At 36.1% G+C, this 15,469-nt stretch overlaps 2 protein-coding genes and 1 long non-coding RNA gene across 8 annotated transcripts in view; all 3 read left to right on the top strand.

Annotated features, from left to right (window-relative positions):
* LOC129451420 (dedicator of cytokinesis protein 9) overlaps positions 1-2,480 on the top strand; it is a 113,665-nt gene extending 111,185 nt beyond the window's left edge. For all 4 annotated transcript variants that reach the window (XM_055214511.2, XM_055214513.2, XM_055214512.2 and 1 more), the window contains exon 53: positions 1,561-2,480. In XM_055214511.2, coding sequence (XP_055070486.2) covers positions 1,561-1,686 — 126 coding nt within the window. In that variant the 3' untranslated portion in view covers positions 1,687-2,480. The remainder of the gene's footprint in view (positions 1-1,560) is intronic.
* Positions 2,481-4,233: 1,753 nt separating this feature from the next.
* The window catches only part of slc15a1a (solute carrier family 15 member 1a), a 34,011-nt gene continuing 22,775 nt past the window's right edge, over positions 4,234-15,469 (top strand). The window contains exons 1-10 of one of the 3 annotated variants that reach the window (XM_073854882.1): positions 4,234-4,349; positions 6,618-6,653; positions 6,734-6,771; positions 7,431-7,521; positions 10,293-10,431; positions 10,542-10,661; positions 10,746-10,845; positions 10,933-11,023; positions 11,148-11,231; positions 11,342-11,424. In XM_073854882.1, the coding sequence (XP_073710983.1) occupies positions 6,647-6,653; positions 6,734-6,771; positions 7,431-7,521; positions 10,293-10,431; positions 10,542-10,661; positions 10,746-10,845; positions 10,933-11,023; positions 11,148-11,231; positions 11,342-11,424 (753 nt within the window). In that variant the 5' untranslated portion in view covers positions 4,234-4,349; positions 6,618-6,646. Of the gene's footprint in view, positions 4,350-6,210; positions 6,234-6,617; positions 6,654-6,733; positions 6,772-7,430; positions 7,522-10,292; positions 10,432-10,541; positions 10,662-10,745; positions 10,846-10,932; positions 11,024-11,147; positions 11,232-11,341; positions 11,425-15,469 lie in introns of those variants that run through there. The other 2 variants (XM_073854880.1, XM_073854881.1) reach the window with 2 other exon arrangements.
* Positions 13,596-13,994, top strand: LOC129452633 (uncharacterized). Its single transcript, XR_008647197.2, has 2 exons — positions 13,596-13,879; positions 13,962-13,994. It is a non-coding gene; the product is annotated as an uncharacterized lncRNA (long non-coding RNA).

The raw sequence follows: 15,469 nt of genomic DNA, 5'->3' as shown, positions 1-15,469 counted from the left end.
ATGATCAGGGGTGTATAAAGACCTTTCATAAAGCACTGTTATGTTTTATTACCTTAGAATGAGATGTTTTATCTACATACACGGAGGGTCCCCTTACATGGAAGTCGCCATTTTGTGCCGCCATGTTTCTACTGTAGCCCTTAACAGACAAACTTTTTTAACTGAGTTGTCTCCGGCGATGACATGTTTGTCCGGTAGCGGATAATGTAGCTCCTCTATGCGTTTCAAAACCGAGGGGTGAGCAGTAGACTGAACCGTTGGTTGCAATGCGCAACCTCTCCACTAGATGCAGCAAAAATTTACACACTGCACCTTTAAATAAATGCATGTTTAACAGAATAATAGTGTTAAATAATCGGGATCATGCAAATAATCAAGCAGTAAAATCAAAGTTTGCAAATCAGAACATTTTCAGCCATTTTAGCATTTCATCCCGATCTAATCGATCTAATATTTTTCATTTTATTTTTCTGCAACAAAGCATAATAAAAAGATAATATAACAAGTAAAGTTTATTTCATGCAGTTCTAACTTTACACGTTTTAGATAAAAAATGCCTCTTGGCTCTTTTGTATTTCATCAGCATAGTGACTTACACACACTACATGGGTGATTCTCACGAAAACTTGGTTTTAAACATGTCAAGCATGAAAATGTAAAAATTGCTTAAATTTACTTTTTTTTCCCACCAGACAATCAAAAATAAAGTCTGGAGTAAATGGGAACATTAATTTAAAAACTATTACTTATCATTTAACACTTTTTGTAACATAATTTAAAAAATGAGTCCTAAAAAATCTCATTACCGCAACAGTCAGAAAACATCAACACTGACATATTTTCAAAATGACATGACAAACCTGAAAGAACATAATTTGGAGATTCTGCACATGCATTTAAAATCAAAGTATTATGCGTCTATTAATTAAATTAACATTTAATAAGCATCTGTTGAGGTAATGATAATCAAATTGTTGTGTAAGCATTCTGACAAGACAATATTTCAAATTAACTGTAAAAAAATGATCTTACCTGGTAGCCATCTTGAAGTAACTGGTCCATGTGCTTGGTCACTCAAAATCAAACTTTATTAAAATTCTGTATGTGTGCTTAAACTGTTCTCAAAAAGTGTTGCGGAGGATGAGAAAATCAGGCATGGACACATCATTTTCCTAATTTTTCTTCATTATTATTATACATGAAAATTCAGTAAATATTTTTTCTGTCATCTAAAGTAGTCTAGCAAAACATCCATTTATTTTTTTTCTTAATATTTTTGTGTTAATTTGATTAAATTACAACATAACACATGTTCAAACACAGCCGGACACATTGCGGTAATGAGAATTTCAGCAGAAAATGAGATAAAATTTACAATTATAAATTCTTATGTTGAAATCACACATTGTGCAAGGTAGAACACAGTATTGTGTTAATTCTGATGCTTTTTAATGTTACTATATTACACATTTTAAAGCTAAAATCATTAGTGCCGTGGTGTTTCAATGGTTTCGTGAGAATCACCCACATGTATATTGATGTATTTCTCTCTCTCTGTAGATCAGTCCATATGATGAAGGGATGAGGAGTCCGATTCCAGATACTCTGCACATCTTTAATGCCATCAGTGGAACACCGACCTCAGCCACGATCCAGGGCCTGTCTAACACTTCTTCAGTCGTGTGAACCTTCAGATATGATCTCATGACCTTTCACCCCGTCACAGACAGCAGCTGTAGCTCCATACCTCTTTCAGATGTTCCTGTGGATGTTCATCATGCACATCTGCACACGAGGAAGAGAGGAGTGTGGTGAAGTTTCACATACTGTTTCCTGTGGAGACATTATTTACATTTTATCTTCTGTTTGCAATTTTACTAATGGCCGAAGCAGCGAGAGGACTGAAAACGACCCCGAGTCAACAGTGGAATGATGCAAAGTGACGCAAGCCAGGCTTAAATGTACACCCTTCACATGAGCATCCAATCTTAATGCCTCCATGTATATTCACTAAGTGATAAGGCTTCAAGTCTTTTTGATCTGCTAATAATTTTGTATATTTTTCTTTTATATTTTTTTCAATCTGCTCAAGTGTTTCAGTTTTTATCTTTTTTAATGACGGACTGAACTGTACTTTGCCCTAAGTTTCTGCTAGTTTGATATCTGAGAGATATGCAATCTTGACTGAGTCTCACGTGAAGCCATTATATCTCGAGCCATTTATCTATGCGAGAGTAATTGATAAATAGCAGCACGTTTAGTGGGCGTGGCATTTGTGCTTTTACAGCATGTGACACACTGGAAGAAGGGCGGGGCTTATGCAAACATATGTGCTAATGTTCAAATCTATATATCAAATATTTTTGTACTCTTGGACACAGTTGAATGTGATTATTGTTTTTATCTTTATTTAACATTTCCTGCTCTACTGTATTTAAAATGTCTAATGCTTCATTTTTAGAATAAAACTCGAATTCCTAGTCTGTGTCAGTATTTTGTCATTAAAAGACTCCGTTATCTTATCTGATCTCATCTTCTGAATATTTTATGTATGATTGTTATTAATAACTGTAGTTTACATCTGGGCCCAGAGTTAGGAAGTAACTAATTTAAAAGTAGCAATACTAATTAAAACAGCTTTAATCTAAAGGTACACACCAAACAAAAATACTGTGTTATGCCACACTGTTTACACCTAGAGTTTACTTAAAGTTTTCTCTGTTTAGTAAACTGCATTGAGCACTGAAAATGTGTACACACCTATTTTACCAATCTAAGTGTATGATCTAAAGCGCATGTGCACTGAAAGCGTGTCCAAGTCCACTTTTGCTAGTTTAACGATAGGGAAAAATGGTTTGTGCATAGTCTAAAAGGGGTTGTTCCTATTCTGTGATGAGTAATAGGTGTGTTTTGGGCGTAACATGCAATAAACCAATGAGAGTTTCATCTCTTATCCCCTTTAAAAGCCAATTGCGCTCGTGCCATGCCGATTCCCTATTTAGGTGGCAGAATTTGTAAACTGAAAAACCAAGAAGAGAAAGAAGACCACCAATTTAAAGGTGTAGCGGAGGATTTTCTCGAATTTTAGAAAAGAACCGCCTTCTCCACTTTTTAAAAAAATGCAATTGCGCAACACTCCTAATTGACAACTAGGAAAACCAATAGTCTTGATGATCCACCCGGAAAAAGAAAATCCTCCGCAATACCTTAAGATTGATGTTAAAAAAAATGCATTGTTTTTATTTGTATTCAAACTGTTATTTTTTTCTAACAAAACCTTTGGTACTTTTTAATAGTCATTTCTTTTAGTCATGAAAGTAAAATTAGCAGGTTTTAAATTGCTGTAAATGTATGGATAGCCTAAGTTACATGATCAGTATAAACTCAAAGAATAATTTACAAATATGCAAGAAAAGGTTTGCACTGTTAAAACACTTTATTACACGGCTCTCTGGAATGCTTGATTCTGATTGGTCAGTTGAGACATTTGCAGGTTCGTTCTTTTCGAATAATAACCGCTCCAAAATAATAACGCATAGCCGGGACTACTTTTACGAGTAAAATCGCTCCGCGCCAATAAAGATTACTGTTTGTTTGGCGTCATCTTGTGACAAACACTGGACAACCACGACAAGACACAGACAGCTTACTGAGACTGAACTTGACAAAATAGAGCATGACAGCTACGAAGCCAACACACAAAAAAAATACAGAATGGGCATTAAAACTTTTCAAAGACTGGCTAAAAGAGAAAAAAATGGAGACAGACAAGAATGAAGCAGAGGATCTTAATAAGGTATTACGATCATTTTATGCATCTGTGCAAAGTTTCGCGGAAGGATAAAAATGTTAATTTAAAACAAATATGCCAATAAAATGTTTCAAATTCATATTCATGTCCAGTTTTTTCTTATGTGACAAGTAGCCGTGTAATAAGCGGGATAATGTAGAGTCAGCCGGTAGTTATCGGGAAATAAGCGTGTTGTGAATGTGTTAGCATTTCCTAGCCCCATTCATTCATAAATGATCAAAACAGGGATGAATTTGGAAGCCACCGAACACTTCAATGTTTTCCATTTTTAAAGACTGTTACATGAGTAGTTACACGAGTAAAATAAAACGTGGCAATTTTTTAAATGGATAAAAAATGAGAACTATATTGTATGGCGGAAGAGCATTTAGTTTGCAGCACTTTGACCGCGGCGGAGTAGGCGCGCAGTAACATCATCACTCCTGTGAACTCCCATTATGAGCGGGAATCCAACAGAATCAAACTAAATAATATTACACTATTGGGCTTGTTTTTGAAGATGCAGTTGCTTCTTGCGAGAGTTGGCAACTATACGCAGGTCAGTAACAACTTGTGCAGATTCTGCGCCCTAAAACTGGAATGAAATGTATCTAAAATAAGTGAATTATTAGAAAAATAATGCACACATGAGGTGGTGCGTCGTGGCCGTTACACGTTATTTTTCAATAATTCAACGGATCGGAGTCAATTGTTCCGCTTATTCTACGGTTACCACACGTCAAGAAATCGATCACATGATATATTTAAAGGGATTCGTCCAGTTTTTGTACTTTAATCGCTGTTGTGAGTAGGACTATTTCTTCCGCGTCTCATCCAGCGGCTCTTTTGCTTGCTCCAAAACGTCATTTTAAAGCTGGCAATGGACAGAGACACAGAAGAAAGCGAGCGAGCGAGAGAGAGAGAGATTGGGTCTCATTCATGAAACACGAGCAGAACGAATTTTTGTGTAAATTGTTCGTAAAGTCCTTTTGGTGTACATTTCCGGATTCATGAAAATGTGCGTATTTTCCAAATGTTAGTTGGTACGAAAGAAATCTACACCTGCTCCCAGCCACGCGTAAATGGTGCGTTTAACATCCGAATGTTTTGCTCATCAATAAGGCTGTATTTTAATTCACCGTAATCATGTACATATTACACAGCATTTTGTAAAAAATATTATACAGTAATTATATACGTTTTTTCTTTTAACTTAAGCTCCAGTAATAGCATCTGCAAACGGAACACTTTAATCAAATACATTATTGATTTCAATAGGGCTGGGCAAACGAAATTGTTAAGGAAATTGTTTCCTCTAAAATGGCCAAAATCAGGCATAACACATTTACGATGGCTAATATATAGATTTGGCAGAGCGCTGCGCAAAAGGCGTATTTCCAGAGACCACGCAGACTTACTTGCCGAGAATGAAGACTGGTTAATGAGTTGTTTCAGGCTATAGACCAGTTCTTTTGTGAAAAGTTAAATCTGCTCAAATGTAAACTGCTTGTGTATTTTCTCTAAAATTATTATTATTTATTTTTTTCTAATAAGATTTTTTTGAAGTTAACTAATTCGTTTTTTGCAAGTTTCATGTCGAACCATTTTCTTTTCACTTGTGGGACTGTTCGATTAACAGATGAAATTTCATTAACAGCATCTGTAATGTGCTGCCAAGCTTCCTTTTTTTTGGACCTGAGACGCCACTATGTATGCTTGAAAATAAAATTTGACTTTTTGAATTAACTTCTGATAATAAAACTTCAATTTCTGCATCTGATAAATTTTTCTTTTTCATTTGCTTTTAATAAGACATGTTGAAATCCTTCGTTTGGTGTCATAATATGATGCCCATATATAGTTTTCAGTCGGATTTAATGGGCAGGATTTATGGTAATTAAGAATAAGCGTGCACGCGCGTCCCATGTACGACTGATTGGAATTCATTAACAAATACACACATTTAACTATCAAATCTGACATTTACGAAGTATTTGTGAATCAGGAGGAGAGTTTTCGGGAAGGTCTGTTTACGTGCAAATCACTCACATATTTACTCATATATTTACGAATGTTTCATGAATGAGACCCATTGTGTGAAGGAGGCTACCTCTGTGCGTCTCTAAACAGCGCTGTTATTGCCTCGGAAAATCGTCTGTCATGTTGGTTGTTTTAGTCCATTATTACAGTTAACTATGCGAAGTAATATGGAACTGTAATATGCGGTCAAGAGAGCTGCCTGGAACTACGTTCGCGGTGCGTTTCCCAGAAAATACGTGGAAATACTTGAATAATTGTTCACCTTAGAACGTTCATCAGCCAATCAGATTCAAGCATCAACAGACCAGTAGTATAAGTGTGAATAAACCAACTTCTCTAAAATCTTTGAAAGGCATAGGAGTATTAAGATGGGACGATAATTCTTCAGTTCTAGAGGATCTAAGTAAGTTAAGGCTTTTTAAGAAGGAGCTGAATAATTTGACTACACCATCCACCTTGAAATGTTTTACAGTTTGACCATGTCTTGGTTACAGAAATGTTTCTCAATTCACCCAACAGTGGTATAAAGTATAAGTTAAAGAGAAAGATGTAGTATGCTTGTTGTTGTGATAGGTTAATGTGATGTCAATGAGATTTTTGATGTTGATTTAGTTACATGAGATGAAGTACACTCACCCTGTAGAGCTCTGTAGAGTTTTATCTACTGTTTCTCTTTGACTCAAAAGTGTGTAATAAAGCAGACAGTACACAGTCCAGGTTAATAAGACGTCACACATTCACTTTTAACACAGACGTTCTGATCTTGACAAGGTCTTTTTTCACACAGGTGTCACACAATCACGTCCACCTGCAAATATGCCAGGTGAGTTACACCGTACAGTTACAGAAATCATACAGTTCATTTGATCTGTATGTGAATTAAATTAGTTATTTCTCTGACAGACGAAAAGATGGATGAGAAAAAGAAAAATAAGAAAAAGGTAAGCGGCATTACAAAATTATTTTGGCTGCATTGGGTCTTATTCAGAAACATATTAAACTATATTGAACTATATGAACTCAATTCAGAAGTAAAGCAAAGAAAGGTTTTTAATATTTCAAAAGTGCATAAAGTCGTGCGTTAGGGGTTTGGTTTAGTCTATAGTAGTCTATATTTGATTTACCTGCTGTGTAAATGAGAAAATACGTCATACGTGTGTTTGAATTTATGTTATCTTAAAGTGATTATTGAAATGATCCGGACTGTCTTTGATTTGATGTTGTATACTTCCTTTTGGATATGTCATCTATACTAGTGGTTCTCAACTTTATTCCTGGAGCCCCACTGCTCTGCACATTTTGTATGCCTCCTTTATTTAAATCATCAGCTCATTAGTAGAGATTTCCATGAACTGAACTGAGTCTGTCAGATAAGAGAAACATACAAAATGTGTTGAGAAGCACTGATCTATACAATTAACTTAATGTATTAACAAAAAACACAGAAATAAAAACCTTTAATGCTCATTCATTACTGTATATGTTATACTCTAAATAAGTTTCTGATAGGGGAAAGTAATTGAATTTGTGGCAGTGTGTAAATAATTTGACCTTTCTGAAGATGATTTAATAAAGTGTACTGTACTGTATGTTTGTGTAGACGGCTGAATGTTGTGGATATCCCGTCAGCATTTTCTTTATCGTGGTTAATGAATTCTGTGAAAGATTTTCCTACTATGGCATGCGAGCTGAGTGTTTATACTGTATGTCCTAAAGCTGCCATTAACGCTAACTCATATGTTCTGCTGAAAAGCAAAACACTATGTGAACAATGATTGCAATAATGCATCAAGGTTAAAGGCTCTCTAAGCGAATAATGTGCGACGTCACTTCCGGTTGATGTTTGAACTGTTTTCAAACAAACGGAGCGTAGCTAACGCCTCCCCCTCCCGTCCGTGCTTTCATGAACGCGCCCAACCCCCACCCCCAAATCCTTCTTGTCGTTTATTGGCTGGAACACTTTGTTATGTTTTGTTGTGCTAGGTTTGGCCACTATGTTGATATTGCCGTTTGTCGAGCCTGAGCTGTCTACAGAGATCGCGTTTTTTTACAGTTTGATCAGCGGACAGGCAGCAAGCAGATAGTGAGGAGATGTTTGCTGTATGCACCAAAAAATGTTTTATGGTCTAAAACGTGTCAATTCGCTTAGAGCGCCTTTAAGGAAGATGACAGAAAAGAAAACAATCCTCTAATTAAAGAGAATAATTTCATGTGGCTTTAATGTAGCCTACAGTTATGATGTTATAGCATCAACCAGAATTTGTCTTGTTAGCCATTTTTGTTCACTCATAGGACCGCCTTGAGATCAAACTTTCTGTAGTAGGCTGATGTGTGTGATGTCATTTTCATTAGTGGTGGAGTAAACCCAAGTAAAATCAAAACAACCACAAAATAATTCACAAGTTTGACCTCTAATTCCTGTGACTGAAACTGAAATTCCAGCAAACACATTGTAGTGATTTTTTTTTACAAATTTTTTTATTTGTATAGCCCTTTATTACCATGTTTCATTGCTTCAAAGCAGCTTTACGAGAAGGACTAAGAAAGAAACATATATATATATATATATATATATATATATATATATATATATATATATATATATATATATATATATATATATATATATATATATATATATATATATATATATATATATATATATAATGCAAATTTAACTCTACTTATAAACAGATCTAATGAAATGGTATATAATTTTTCACTTACTATCAAACATGTAGTTAAATAATATAATATAGCAATCGTAGACTTACATCTTACATTATAATTAAATACAAATTACCAGGGATGTGGACTCGAGTCACGTGACTTGCAACGAGTCCCAAATTTGATGACTTGTGACTCAACTCGACATAATTAAAAAAGACTTGAGACTCGACTTCGACTTTGACAGCAATGACTTGAGACTTGACTTGGACTTGAGCCCTGTAACTCGGAAAAACTTCATAATCAGATCAGAGTCCTTATAACTTTAGATGGGTCCCTGCAGCATGCACTTGACCCGTTGTGTGATCCGATCGGCGTATTCAATCAATTTACCGCGGCAACGTAGCCTGGCTAACACCAGACCAGTCTCATAGAGAATGAGACAGGGTCTGGGAACCATATGCTCATTTTCTCGTATTTGAGGCGTGGTTTAAGAATGCCCAGAGCCATTTATTAGGTGCTACGAATGTCTATCAAATGCGTATGGACGTTGCTCATAGCTAATCGTTTCAATTATACCAGATGACGTATGTAGAGCGACATCAATTCAAACGTAAACAGCTTTTATCGGTACGTGTGCACACAGCTGAAAGCTACGCAACTAAACCGGTAGCTGTATATTGTATTGAAAAGCAACACAATTTAGACACACTATAACAACCACAGTACAGGCATAATGACAATATGATATTAATAAATACCATGTACCATTTATAAGTTAATTATACTTCGTCGACGACGATGCCTAGCAGGTCCTATAAAACTCTGTGGCTATCATGTCTTGCCATATCCAAACATCCTTCTTGGATATGAAATTGTTTATCGCAAAAAGTTGATCTTTTTTTAAATAAACTTGCGTTCAAAACTACTTCGAACACTATCTAAGGCTGCATTGAAAAGTAACTTCGCATCTGCTCCCGTGTTGGATAAACAAATCTGCTTCGGTGTGTTGCATAGACGTCGTCATCGTCTTGCTGCCCCCTCCTCGTTCTGTGATTGGTTCCCTATTTCAGGGGCAAAATTGGTCCATAGTTTCCATGCTAGACTTGCAGTGTGAATAAATTTGTGACTGGAAAGCAGAATCGTATGGCGCCTCAAGAACAGAATGAAATCATAGTACCGCTAGAGCTATTCGAGAAATCACACAGAGAATTCTGCTTTGAATTGCTGTCGCGGTACTTTGATATCACCAAGCAGACTGCGTATCGCCAGATGAAGTCGAACCTACCTCACGCGACACTTTAAACAAACAGCCCATGTGGAGAAGCCCATGTGGAGAAGCAGTGCTGGAACATTAATTCCAGAGAGTAAACAACGCATGTGACTAAACAACATGTTATTACTGTAGGTACAGAGCACATTTATATTAACAGACGTATGTTTCAGTTCTTTAAATACACAGTCGAGAAATGTGAGTTATACAAAACTTTACTGTAATGAAAAAGAAAATGCCACTGTTGTTGTTTCCTGTATTTTTGTGTGTGGCTTTTTTACCATAAAAGCTACAGATTTTTTACAGTGTACATTTGATACCATTTTCTTCGTACATGAGACGTACTAGAGTCCGTTATTAAGCAAAGCTATAAACATCAATCATTTGTTGATGTTACAGCATTATTAAAAGGTTTTGCTATGTGTGAAACAGTGTTCAGTGTTTGCTGGGATTGTACTTTAAAGTGGTTTAAAGTTGTCCAAACTATAATCGTCCCTCTCTTTGACTCCCTCTCTCTAGCTGTGTTGGTGCTGTATTTTAGATATTTCCTGCATTGGGATGATGATCTCGCGACCTCAATTTATCACGCTTTTGTGGCGCTGTGCTACTTGACACCGATCCTGGGAGCCATTATTGCTGATTCCTGGCTCGGGAAGTTCAAGTACGTTTTTCTGTCGTATAAGCTTCTCAACATTAACTCTTATTTATGAGTAAATGTAGGAAAACTTTGGGATATTTTCTGATGTGATGAACGTGTGTATGTGCTTTCAAAACGATCATATACCTGTCTATAGTTTATGCCGCAGGCCAGGTTATCATGGCTGTCAGCACAGTTCATGACATCACAGATTCAGACAGAGATGGCACACCGGATAATCTGACCTTCCACATGTGAGTGAATTAACCCACGATACACCTTGACTTCTTCATATGTCCAGAGTTGTTCTTTCACATATGTTGGTATTGTTGTTTCAGGGCTTTGTCAATGTTAGGTCTGATTCTTATTGCTCTGGGTACTGGAGGAATTAAACCCTGTGTGGCTGCATTTGGTGGAGATCAGTTTCAGGAACACCAGGTTTCATTTTGTACAATAACTGAATCATCATCATCACCATCATCATCATTGATGTTCATCTGATGGTTTGCGTTTTAATTGTTTTAGAGTCGTCAGCTCAACACATTCTTCTCGGTGTTTTATCTTTGCATAAATGCAGGAAGTCTTCTGTCTACACTTATAACACCTGTTCTCAGAGGTACACACACACACACACACACACACACACACACACACACACACACACACACACACACACACACACACACCTGTCATGTGTTTAATATCACATGTTTGTCTGTTGTGTCTTATGTTGTGTGCAGCTCAGGAGTGTGGCATCTACTCTCAACAGAAATGTTATCCATTGGCTTTTGGAGTCCCGGCTGCACTCATGGTTATATCTCTGGGTAAGACTGAGTTGACCAGACCAACACACACACACACACACACACACACACACACACACACACACACACAGATTTGTGTCTGATTGTACTGTGTTTTGTGTTTTGTACAGTGGTGTTTATTGCTGGTAGTGGCATGTATGTTAAAAGAGATCCAGAAGGAAACATTATGGGGGCTGTGTGTAAATGCATTGGGGTGAGTAAAATTAATATTGTGTCATTACAGTATATGCTTGGGATTAATTATTCTCCTTTGTGTAACACCATCAATTATATTTTAAGGTGAGGGTGACTGTCAGACTCCACAAACAAAAAACCCCAATAAAGTTCATGTAACTCATGCACAATAATCCAAGTCTTCTGAAGTTATACAGGAGCTTTTTGTGTGAAACATACTCAATTTTAAGGCATCAAAAATCCTACCCTTCTATATTATACAACAATGGTTCTTGCATAACTCATGACCAATCAGAAGATTTGGGATTATTAATAAAATTCAGGATGATTTCATCACTCCGGTCTGTCCGTTTAATGGGATAGTTAATTTTAAAATAAAAATTCTGTCATCATTTACTCATTCTCATGTTGTTCTAAACCTGTATGAATTTCTTTTTTCTGGTGAACACAAAAGAAGATATTTTGAGAAATGATGGCAAACATATTCCTACTATGGAATTCAATAGTCACTATCTGCTGTGTGTTTACCATAATTTCTCAAAATATCTTCTTTGTGTTTAATTGAAAAAACTTCATACAGGTTTAGAACAACATGAGAACGAGTAAATGATGACAGAATTTTCATTTTAAAGTAAGGTGACCAGATTTTTTAAATGAAAACCGGGGACATTTCCTAGTTAAATGGTGAAAATATCATTAAAATCTCATTTTTTATCATCTATGAATTAAAAAATGGGGACAAAAATGTTTTTTTTAAGTTTTCTTTTTTTTATTGTTGTGGGTTCACTGCAAAAAATGACTTTCTTCTTACTTAATAGTATTTTTGTCTTATTTTCAGTACAAATATCTAAAAAAAAAATCTTTAAACAAGATGCATTTTCTTGATAAGCAAAATCCCCTAAGAAAAATCTAGCTTTAAGACAAAAAACAATTTTAAGTGAATTTGTGCTTAAAACATGCAAAACATATTTTTCTTGAAGTAGAGTTTTTTTTTTTTGCTTGTTTTAAGCACAAATTTGATATTTTGGTCTAAAAATTAGACTTATATTCTTAGGTCATTTTGCCCATCAAGAAAATGCATCTTGACTTAAGAATTTTTGTATTTGTACTGAAAACAAGAGAAAAATACTAATAAGAAAGTTATTTTTTGCAGTGTTTCTAATTAAATTAATTGAACAATTTCTGTAGCCTAAAAATTATTTTTTTACACAAGAGACATACCTTATCAAAAATGACTTCTGAGGTACTTCAGCTGATTTCATAACATTGTAAATGTGAAGAACAGAAGGAATAATGCAAAATGTAAACATATTTAGCCTACACAACAAATGCTCCGTAACATACTGTGATCAGTTCACTTCATTGGTTTATTATTTTAATTTAACATGAGTAGTTAGTACCTTAAGCCCCCATAACTTTAACTGTTTTCATATCTTATGATAACTTGATTGATGATAATGATGCTTTCTCATGTGTCTCGATGTAAATTCTTCATCGCTAAATCAGTGGCGTGCGCAAGTAATAAGTAGCTCGCGGCCCCCTCTGCTGGTGAAAATAATCATTACATGATTGCTCTGGTCTGATACTACAAACGATATGTTGAGCGGGGTTTTCAGTGTATTTGCTGATTGTTTTGGACATGCTGTAAAACGGGGACATTTCCGGGGATAGCTTCAGTCGGGCCCAGAACACCAAAAAACGGGACTGTCCCCGGAAAACGGGGATGTCTGGTCACCTTATTTTAAAGGGCGTTTTGCGGGTAACATTTTTCAACGAATTTGTGCAATTTGCTTGTTGATAATAAACATTTAAACTGTTATCCATTGTATTTTATGTTGTTGGGTATCACAAAACCCGAAAAAGTATGAAAAAGTACAGCGGTTTGCAATGATTCTCCTTTCCCCCACAACGCACTGTATGACGTCACGCTGGGGAGAGAATTTACCAAAGCCGCCTTGAGAGCATTGAGAATGACTAGAGAAAGACGAGTAAAGTACAGTTCTGATAGCGCAGATAATAGATAGATAGATAGATAGACAGATAGATAGACAGATAGATAGACAGATAGATAGACAGACAGATAGACAGACAGATAGACAGACAGATGGATAGGCTAGTATAGAGAGATAGGCAGACAGCCAGATAGCATAACGTTAGCATATCTTCGTGTAGAAAGTAAACAAACTGTTAATGCAGCTGCCTTTTGAATTTATTTTGAAATGAGCACATACTTTTATTTTGACATGCCGAAAAACAGGAAGGGGCGGTTGTTAGCTTCGGTAAGCTCTAGAAGAAAAGCGCAAAGACCAAGCGCACATGTAGCAGTGATACCTGTCTAGTTTCATTTTTTATTCTTTATAATCCATGATTCGTGGTGTTTACTACAACTGTGTATAAGCTGAAGGATACATTTTTTGACTGAAGATTGCTTCTGGAAAAGTACTCTGCCGTTGGTTGATAAGCAGGCTAAAGTGGTCAGTATTATTCTGTATTTTTGTTATTTATGTAACGATTGCAATATTTAATGTTGTCTATTTTATTTACTTGAACCTTTAGTTCTACGGTGTTAATAAACATCTGTTAACGGAACTGGAGTCTCGCATTCGATCAATGGGCGGCATAGTAGAACACTACTGCATCGGTGAAGACTCCGAGCGGACGAAGATGGACGAGCAGGCCACGTGCGGTAAAGGAGAAGCCACTTTGTGAATTGTTCGTGTGAATCCAAAGGGGCCAGTGGATAAGGCTAAACAAGCAAGCACGTCGAAAAAGTGTCTTGAAAGTAGCGCAAGTACTGCCATTATAGCACACGGACGTTTCATTTGTGTTTTTTCCTTAAAGCAACAGTGGACATTATTTCTTCCTGCAGTTGATTATCTAGTATAATCAAAGAAACAAAGTGGACAAGTAAATTAACCATTCTTTCAGTCAAATATAAGATGTTTTGATTTATATCTAAGTATTGGTCTTACAAGTGAGTTTTTTCATATTTAGATTGTGACAAATTATTTATCTTTTCTCACTTTAATTGCCTTTTATTGCTCATTTATTGAAGTGTGTTGCTTATAATACTGAAGTGTTTATTGTGCATTATTCAAAGGTTAAGCTAAGGTAATCAAAGATTTTTATTTTATATTTTATTTCATACTTGCACACACTAGAAAACTGAATACACTTCATTCAAATATCAACACATTTAAACCTCTGCATTTAATATGTCACACTCAAAGGAAAAAACATTTCTTCCAACTGAAGAGGTCACTCATAGAGACTTTCAAGAAGATAATGACACAGAACAGACTACCCTATCACAGCAAGCGCACGCTGATGAGCAAGCTGATGTTGAAGACACAGCGCAGGACACACAATCTCAGGTTGGTGCGAATGACACACAAATACCTCCTGAAATTAGGAAATCTGGACGTATACAAAAGCTCACCGAAAAGGGGAAAGCTCTGTTAGATGACAAATTGAAGGATCTAAATGTGAGTTTTGTAAAGATATACAGAAGATGGAAGTATCATATCAATGGCTTAAAACGGTCCATTAAGAATAATGATGCTGATGATCTGATTGATGAGATTGTTAATGCAATCAATACCATCCAAGTTGATATGGACAATACTTACCTCAAAATAAGAGCCATTTCAAGTCCTGAACCTCACATTCGAAGAATGAATGACACATGCCAGGCATTCACTAAGATTGCAATTACAAATGTTCAACATTTCCGCAATGGTGATGATTCAGAAATCATAGTCTGGCCTAATGCTAAATCAGTGTTTGACAGCACAGTGTCTAGTGTTTCCTCAGCTCAAACCGCCAAGTCAAAGGCTTCTTCCAAGGTTTCCAGACACTCTTCCATCCTGTCCCTTAATGCTAAACAGGCAGCAGCTGAGGTTGTGGCTACGCAAGAGGTGATAAAGATAACAAATGCACAACATCTGCAAAAGGAAGAAATTCAAAGACTTGAGGTGGAAGATCAAATCTTAAAGGCTGAAAGAGAAGCTAACGAAAAGGAAATTGAAGCGGAGACTGCTAAAAAAAGAGCTCAGTTCATAGCA

Source organism: Misgurnus anguillicaudatus, chromosome 17 (genome assembly GCF_027580225.2).
Source record: "Misgurnus anguillicaudatus chromosome 17, ASM2758022v2, whole genome shotgun sequence".
Classification (NCBI taxonomy): Eukaryota; Metazoa; Chordata; class Actinopteri; order Cypriniformes; family Cobitidae; genus Misgurnus; species Misgurnus anguillicaudatus.
The sequence above is the reverse complement of the archived record's forward strand: the minus strand, read 5'-3'. Positions and strand labels throughout refer to the sequence as shown.